This window comes from Gossypium raimondii, chromosome 3 (genome assembly GCF_025698545.1).
Source record: "Gossypium raimondii isolate GPD5lz chromosome 3, ASM2569854v1, whole genome shotgun sequence".
NCBI lineage: Eukaryota > Viridiplantae > Streptophyta > Magnoliopsida > Malvales > Malvaceae > Gossypium > Gossypium raimondii.
In genome coordinates this window covers 53262196-53271481 of record NC_068567.1, presented here as the reverse complement: position 1 = coordinate 53271481, position 9286 = coordinate 53262196, and the positions used below count along the sequence as shown (strand labels likewise).

The 9286-nt window shown below is 30.7% G+C and overlaps 1 protein-coding gene across 1 annotated transcript; it reads left to right on the top strand.

Moving 5' to 3' along the window:
* Positions 1-4352: 4352 nt before the first annotated feature.
* LOC105794687 (xyloglucan O-acetyltransferase 1) lies at positions 4353-6103 on the top strand. Its single transcript, XM_012623978.2, has 2 exons — positions 4353-4769; positions 4897-6103. Exons 1-2 carry the CDS (start codon positions 4541-4543, stop codon positions 5997-5999), a joined length of 1332 nt encoding a protein of 443 aa, XP_012479432.1. The 5' UTR covers positions 4353-4540; the 3' UTR covers positions 6000-6103.
* The last annotated feature ends 3183 nt before the right edge of the window (positions 6104-9286 follow it).

Here is a 9286-nt window from a genome sequence, read left to right as displayed (position 1 = left end):
TCAACCTTGTTCGATACTAAAACACATAAATGAAGTTCACATTCAATCATTTCATTACCATTTAATTTTCGCTTTCTGTCCGGAGAACTATAACAATTTAAATTCGGATACACGTGACTAATTTACTTCCACAAATTGTAGAGCTTATTTACTTATAAACTTTATTTGATGTCGCTCACTCAAGCTATCAAGAATCCGCAACATGTGCTGGATCTCAACCATCAATAAAGAATAATTTGATTTGCTCACACAAGTTGTGGATTGGGGTTGCTTATATAGATTGTATTCGATGCTGCTCACTCAAGCTGTCGAGAATTTGCAACACATGTTGGATCTCAACCAACGATAAAGAAATCTCTGACCAACACTCAATTTCATTTTTAACCTTAATGACATACCATTCATATCCTAATCGTTTATTGAGTTCAATTGGTATCACTACCAATTCTATATCATTACAAACCCTAAAACTGTATACTCACTTTTCACATTTCGAATAACAACCCATATACATTTTTAACCTTGTAACATCATCATATGCATACTACTTAATCATATATCAATTTCACATTTAATCATCATCATGTATCTATTCATATTAGTCATTTATTTCATATTTACGATTTAGTCCTTTGATGTCAAAAGACATTATTTACCTAACAATTTGAACTAAAAAGTAAAACAATATAATAGAAACATAACATGAATTAATAAAGTAAGTCTCGTATGAACTAACCTAGCAAAAACAACAAGCAAAACATCGAGGATTAATATATAATTTTGCCTTTTCCTCTATTTTCCTCCGATTGGTTCAAATCTCGATCTATACGATAAATCATTTCAATTTATCAATTCCAAATACCTTATATCATCATAATATATGTAGATGATAGTTCAATTTTTTAATTCACCCTCAAGTTTTTTATTTTATTCAATTTAGTCCCTAAAATCAAAATTACTATAACTTTCTAATTTGAGTTTTGATTTGAAACCGATCTCAATTTCATCCTTCTACAGACCTCTATTATAAATAATTACAGTAATTTTGAAATATTTACACTTTAGTCCCTATGTTCAAAACTAACAATTTTCACTTTACAATTTTGTTCGTTTTCATATCTAAGTTTAAAATTTAACCATTTAACATCAATTTCATCAAGAACTCATCAATGAAAACTTTTGAAAATTTTAACAGTTTTACAAATTGGTACTCGGTTGGCTAAATCAAGCTCTCGAAACCTCAAAAACATATAAATTACAAGAAACGAATTAAATTGAACTGACCAATCAAAGGACTAAATGTTGAGCTTTAAAATAGTTTTCTTCTTTCTTTCCTACGGGTTGAAGAAGATGATGAAGAAAATAACTTTTTTTTATCATTTATTTAACTTATATAGTTTGATTAAATCTAGTTAACCTTAATTAATTTAACTAATTTTAATTAGCTTAATCTTAATGACAATTAACAAAATTTGGTGGATACTAGCTAATTCCCACCACCACTTGGCATATTTGTAAGGGTCCAATTTCTTAATTAGTCATTTGATTAATTAAAAATCTATAGCGATTAATTTGTACTATATTTATAATTTATTCATTGTATCTTAATTAGTCACTAATTTGATAAAATTACCTATCTAAAATTTAATTCACCTATAAAATAACTCCGCAAATATTAAATATTTACGGGCTTGGTTTACGAAAATGATGTCCCGATACCTCGTTTTCCAATACCACTGACTTTAGGATTGTAACACTTGTACCTTTGTTAACTATCCAATTAACAAAATTAAAGAACCAAACTTTAATTAAATTTTATACTAACCTCGTAAATATTACAAATATCAGAATTGAGGTTCCAAAACCATTGAAAATTGAGCGAGCTGTTACAGGTATGTACACCAAATATTCGAATTAAAAAAATATTCAAATTATAAAAATCAACTTAATCCAAACTCGAATAACCAAAACTACTTATTCGAATTAATTTAATAACTTGTAACTTGAAATAAGAAAAAAAGTTAAATTTAGATGGCATCAAATTTTACGCGAAATAAATTTTTTAGCCCTTGGAATAAACAAGCAAGTCTAGTAGCATTTGCCTAAGACTCTTCGAGAATAATCATCAACGAAACCAATGCATTGATGCATTGCTCGACGACATCAATTAAGGGTGAATATTCGATCGAGTCGAGTTGAATTAAGTTAAAAAATTTTGAGTTAGTCAAGTTGACGAATCCTATTTTATCAACCGAACTCAATTTGAATTCTTTTTTGAATCGAGTCGAAAAATTTCGAGTTGAGTTGAGTCGAATTAACAAATCTTATTATTTATACTCAATGTTCCGGTTACATGGACCGATTATTTTACTAGTAGACGAAGTACAAGCTTTTAGATTAATTTTGAGTAAAGGAAAAAATGAGAGTGGGGCGATTCGGGAAGGAAAGTAAGATTAATGGGTAATTATTTATCAAAACAACATAGTTTTACCTTTTAACTTGATAGTTTTGACTTTTAACTTTAGAAAAGGTAAACATTTATCAAAACAATGTAGTTTTGCCTTTTTTTATTTGGATTTTTGGATAACTCGAATTAGGGGTGAGCATTCGATTGAATTGAGTGAAACTGTTTGAGTTAAATTAGAAAAATTAATAATGTTAAATTAAAATTTTGTACAATATAACTATTTCCATGTTAGAACACAAAATTTGAAACAATATACATTTAAAATCTTTTTAAAGCAAAATAATAAAAATAAGATATTTTAGTACGATAAACTTGAATAATTAATCACTTATTTAGATTTCAAAATTATTATTCTATTAAAATTTTTATATATATTTTTAAAATTTATAATTTTAAAAATTATTTTCAAATTTTGAAAATTATTTTGATTTTTTGTAATTTTTGTTAAGAGGTGGACCAATTTACTAATTTTCAAAATTGACAGGATCAAAACTGTATTTATACTAATCTGTTATTTAAATTATTCGAGTTATTATAATTTTAAAAATTCAACTCGACTCGAACTTGAAATTTGAAATTTTTTATTCGAGTTGACTCGAATAATTCGAATAACTCGATTCAATTAACTCGAAATTTAGATTTTTTTAATTTTTTTTAAAATTAAATCGATTCTTGCTCATTCCTGGTTGAAGCTTATATGTTGAGGATTGGGTATGAATTGATGAAGACTCAAAAATGAAAATCGAAAATCGTGAAATCTGATAAGCCGAGACATTCATATGTTGCTTGCCTCTTGTCCAAATTTGAAGTTTAATCATGCTTTTAGGGAAGAGAACAAAGCAATGAATTGGTTAGTCAAGAGAAGTAAGAGCAATGCTTCCCTTCTAATTTGCTTGGTTTTCTCTCTTATTGTAGTGGTATTCAACTGATGAGTTGGAAATTATGAATTAATCACTTAATCGATTTAAAGTTTGGAATTAATCAAATATTTTATTCAAACAAGCTTATAACATTATTTATTTAAGTAAAAAAAATGTAATATACTGAGTCAAAGTAAAAAGAAAAGAAAATTAATTTTGAGAAGAAGTTTTAATCACGGTTGAATGGATTATAAATTTTAATTAATTCATTTATGGAATATAATCCAATTCATGAAAAAGTTAGTGGTAGTAGTTATACAAGATTCAATGCATCAGGAGGCGATTAGCAGACGCCCCTCCCGCCTCTGGCAGACTTTTTCTTTTTCCTTTACTCAAAAAGAATAAAAATTTAAACTCCAGTTTTATCTCAATTTAAATAAATCCAAAAAGTCAAATTTAATTGAATTAATAACTCAGGACCAGGTATGTATGATGGGTTTTAGGTGGGATGTGATGGAAGGAAAAATGCATTCCTGTATGCTTTTTCTTAAGATCACGTTTATGGCTTGTGGTGTCACCGTCCTATCTCATACGCTTAATTAATCACCGCTTGCAATGTAAATACCATCACCAGTGGATTGGGTTGGAAAAAGTGAAATCTGAATCCCTTGAATTTTGAGATTTATTATGCCAACCACTTCATCCAACAAGGAAAAAAAAGACGACATTTGGCTGTTATTGCTGTAGGCACAGGTATAGCCATGTTCCAGATTTTTTGTTTCTAGTTTTTACCCTTATAAACCAAATTATTTTGCCTTTTAATAGAAGGGTGATTTTGGATTTCTGACACTATTAATTAGGATAAACATGCTTGGTTTTTCATGGAGGAGCATGTTTTGTTTTTTTTCTTTTTTTATATACAGAGATATAAGACAGAGAGACATGACAAAAGGTAAACAACAACCTCCCGCTAGCTGTATTTTGTTGTCCAACTCATATTTATAATAATCGTAGATTAATAAGATTCTTTCGATGTCACTGGAACACCACCCCAGCCTCTGCATAAAGTCATAAGCTTCTTTTATTATTATAATTTCTCTCTCTCTCTCTCCGGCCGCTAGTTCAAGAACACTTTTGTGACTGGACCTCCACAGTGGCCATAGCTTAGAGAAACCTAGAAAACACAGGTGAAGAGGAGGAGAGTGTCTAAAAAATGGGTGTAACAAGTCCACTCAAAGGCCAATCTCACTCTCGTTCACTCACCAGGAAGTTGTTGCCCTATGTTCTTTATGCTCTCCTCCCCATAGCTGTTTTTCGCTTCTACTTTCACCCTTTTCCTTTCCCTCTATCCACCTCAGATCAGCTTCCTCACCCCAACCGCATCATCCTCACCACTTCTTCTTCTTCTTCTTCTTCACCTCCTCCTTCATCCTTCTCTAGAGGTACATAGAGTAAAACATAAAAGTTGTCAGACTTTTTTACCTTTTCTTGACCTATGTTCTTTTATTTTTAGTTGTTTTAAATATGGGTGTTATTATTAAATAAGTTTTTGTTTTTGCTTATTTGCAGAAGAGGAAATAGCTAATGAAACTCCATGTAACTACACCTATGGCAGATGGGTATATGACAAGATGGGGCCTTTATACAATGGCACAACCTGTGGTACAATTAAGGAAGGTCAAAATTGCATCACACACGGGAGACCTGACTTGGGTTACCTTTACTGGAGATGGCAACCAAGCCAATGCAATCTCCCAAGGTTTGATCCCAACACTTTCTTCAACCTCCTAAGTAACAAGCATATAGCTTTTGTTGGTGACTCTATGGCTAGGAACCAATTGGAATCACTTCTTTGCATGCTAGCCACTGCCTCCTATCCTAACCTGGTTTACAAAAATGGGGAGGATAACAAGTTTCGTAGATGGCATTTTGCTTCTCATAACATTACTGTATCAGTTTATTGGTCACCATTTCTGGTTAAAGGTGTTGAGAAATCAAAAACTGGCCCAGATCATAATGAATTGTATGTAGATGTTGTTGACGAGAGGTGGGGATCTGATTTGGAGCATATAGATATGGTTGTACTCTCAATAGGGCATTGGTTTCTTCATCCAGCAGTGTATTATGAGGGTGGTTCGGTTTTAGGTTGCCATTACTGCCCTGGACTAAATCACACTGAGATTGGATTTTATGATGTGATGAGGAAGGCCATAAAGACCGCACTTAAGGCAATAATTGAAAGGAAGTCGACTGATGGTAATGGAATTGATGTGTTTTTAACCTCTTTTTCACCTTCACATTTTGAAGGTGAATGGGATAAGGCTGGTGCTTGTCCCAAGACGAAGCCTTACGAGGAAGGAGAAAAGATGGTTGAAGGAATGGATGCAGATATGAGATCAATTGCCATTGAAGAAATGGAAGCTGCTAAGGTAAATGCTAAGAAATTCAAAGGATTGAGACTAGAGACATTGGATGTGACTAAATTATCATTAATGAGACCAGATGGTCATCCCGGGCCTTACATGTATCCATTTCCATTCGCTGACGGCGTTCAAGAACATGTTCAGAACGACTGTGTACATTGGTGTCTTCCAGGTCCTATAGATACATGGAATCAGATAGTGTTAGAAGTTATTAGGAGATGGAGTGTTGTATCAAAGAGAGAGGAGTGAGGGAATACAGATACCAGATTCTGGGTTTTGTTTTCATTTTGCATTTCTGTTGTATTTGTTGGTGTATATTTCTTTCTCAAAACAAGCAATTTTGTTTGGGGTCATATCTTTCAGCTTGATTAGCAAGCAGAATAGGAAGAGTGTGGTTAATGACTGAACTTACTACCCACGTAACACCCTCAAAATTTACTTTAGAAGATGAACCTTGTTGATGCGTCTCTCTTTCAAATCAAAATTAAAAAAAAATAGAGGCTTCTCACTATTATGATAAGAATAGCTAAGGCCAAGGTATCCAAAGAAACTTACCTTTTTTACGAAGAAAGGGGGACAAGGTTCTAACAAGTGGTTAAAGTTGGTGAAATGTTTTCAGTATTTCACCCACAAACACAAAAGTTAGGCTTGCCAAAAAGGCAAAGGGCTTTGCATTCGCATCATTATTGTTTTTGCCCATCCCTTATTTTGGTTTTGGTCCTCACAGTAGTGCTTCCTGTCATGGGCACAAAGCAGACCAGGTAAAAAGGCAAAAGGTGGAAAACTTATTGTGTACCAATAGAATTCCATTTCCTTCCTTTGATTAATTTGGTTCATTAATCATACTTCTTATTCAAACCCAACTTATTTTCTCTTCTCTATTACCTCAGTTAAGGATAGGTTCCTGTTTGATCACAATTTTTTTTTCTTTTTTGGTATAACAAAATATACAAGCATTTTTAAAAAATAATTTAATGTATAATTATAATATTGCGACAACTAGACTTCTAATCTTCATTCAAATCTTTAAAAACTAACTCTTTTTTTTTAAATAAATATTTAATTAGATAAATTAAATTAGATGGTTAATTTTAGTTTAAAATAAATTAGACAAATATTTAATTACACAACCAGAAATTTTAAAATTATATAAAACATTTAATTAATTAAATAAAATTTTGTTTCGATGATTTATCTATTTTTAACTTACATAATTTTTATTTATATATTTTCTATATTACTATTTATTTTAAATTTTGGTTTTAATTAAATAAAATTTTATTTAGATGATTTATCTATTTTTAACTTAAATACTTTTTTATTTATATATTATCTATATTACTATTTATTTTAAATTTTGGTTTTAATTTTAAAAATCAACTATCACATTTTTAAAAATATTTTTTAAAATTACATAATCTATCTATTCCTTAGATTTTATGGTTATTTTCAAATCACTTTTAAAAATAATTATTATATATTTATATTATCTTAAATAATATTATTCAAAGAATAAAATTGAATATAAAGAATATTATAAATATTTTTATCCAATATTGAATTTTAAGATTTAAAACTAAAATACATTTCTACCTTTATCATCTAAAATTAAATAATTAAATATATGTTAGAAATTTAAAAAAAAGTATCCAATTCAACTATAAATAGTTTGATTATGTACAGGTTTTAATTTAATGTTTTAAATTGTTTTTCTATTATTTAGTCTTATTTTTCTTTTTAGTTATGTTTTAAGTATTAAAAAATTTTGACGGCAGAGATGAAGGAAAAGATAATTACAAATTGAAAACTAATCTGGTGTCAAAGAATTGAGTTATTGATATCTTTTAAGTCATGAATATATGATTTGTAGTTTTGTTTACAATTTAGTTTTTAATTTTAACTTTTTATATTTTTGTACTTTTTAATGTTAGAGTTGTATGACCCAAATTCTAAGAGGTTACTTGCAAGTTAAGTTAAACAAAATATATTTTCTTTCTAGAAGATTTAGTATTTATTAGTATAATATATTTAGCATTTAGTAGTATAATTTATTTGACCTACTAATTTAGCCTATTAATAGGTTCTTTTACAACCTTAGAAAATACACTTATTAGAGATTAGAACTCATAACACATTTAGAGAATTTTGTGTTTACATTTTGAGGGCTCTTTGTTTTCGGGGTTTAGTTTTTATCTCCATCTTTTGTACTCTTCGTTCTTTTGCCATTATAGTAAAATTATTTTTACCCGTGGTTTTTTATCCTCTTTGGAATGATTTTTCCACGTTAAATTTGTATGTTCAACTTCTCAATTTATTCCGCTATTTTTTTACTTGTTGCTTAATCGGGTCAATCCTAACAAGTGGTATCAGAGCTAATTTAATTTTTATAGATCAGCCCGTTCAGAGATGACAACAACAAGGTTTGAAATTGAGAAGTTTGATGGTGAGACAAATTTCAATCTGTGGCAAGTTCGGATGATGGCAATTCTAGTTTAAACCGGCTTGAAAAAGGTTATTACAGGGAAAAAGCCTGAGAATCTAAATCAAACAAAATGGGAAGAGCTTGATGAAAATGCATTATCTGTAATTTAGTTGTGCCTCGCGAATACGGTATTGTAGGAGGTATTGATGGAGAAGACCTCATCTGCCTTGTGGAAAAGGTTAGAAACTCTTTATGCGACTAAGTCTCTGGCTAATCGTTTAGTGTTGAAACAACGTCTATTTACGTTTTGCATGACCGAATGTGAGCTTCTTAGAGATCATATCAATCAATTCATTACTCTTTTAAATGATTTAATGAACGTTGAGATTCATAATGACGATGGAGATCAGGCTATGCTATTATTGTGCTCTTTACCCCCTTTATACAAGGCTTTTAGGGAAACCTTGATTTATGGCAGAGACAAACTCTTGTTCGAAGATGTGAAGGGTCATTTGTTGAGTAGAGACAAACTCAACAATGAGTTTGGTTTGGATAGCAAGGTAGATAGACAAGCTTCCGTTTTGGTAGCATTAAAGAAATGAGACAAAAGGTGTCGCTATTGTAAAAAGTTAGGTCACATCAAAGCAAATTTTTATAAACTACCAAATAAAAGAGCTGCTGAGAGTAACGAGGAAGATGTAGCTAGTGCTAATTTGACCGATGAAAGTGGTGACGATTTCTTGTTAGTGTCAACGAGCGATAACTCCAAGCTCACGTCCGAGTGGACCTAGATTCGGGATGTTCTTTCCATATGTATCCCAATAGAGAATAGTTTTCCATATGTATCCCAGTGGAGTTGTGCGCATGATAAACGATTCATCTAGTAAGGTAATTGGTATTGGTACTGTTAAAATTAGGACACTCTCAGATGTCAGGTATGTACCTGATTTACGAAAGAATCTCATCTCCTTGAGTATTTTAAACTTAAAAAGATGCAGAATCAACATCGAGTCTAGCGACATTAAAGTATCTCATGGAGCTCTCGTCTTGTTAAAAGGTAAAAGAACCGGCAATCTTTATATTCTGGAAGGTTCTATAGTGACCGATGAAATCG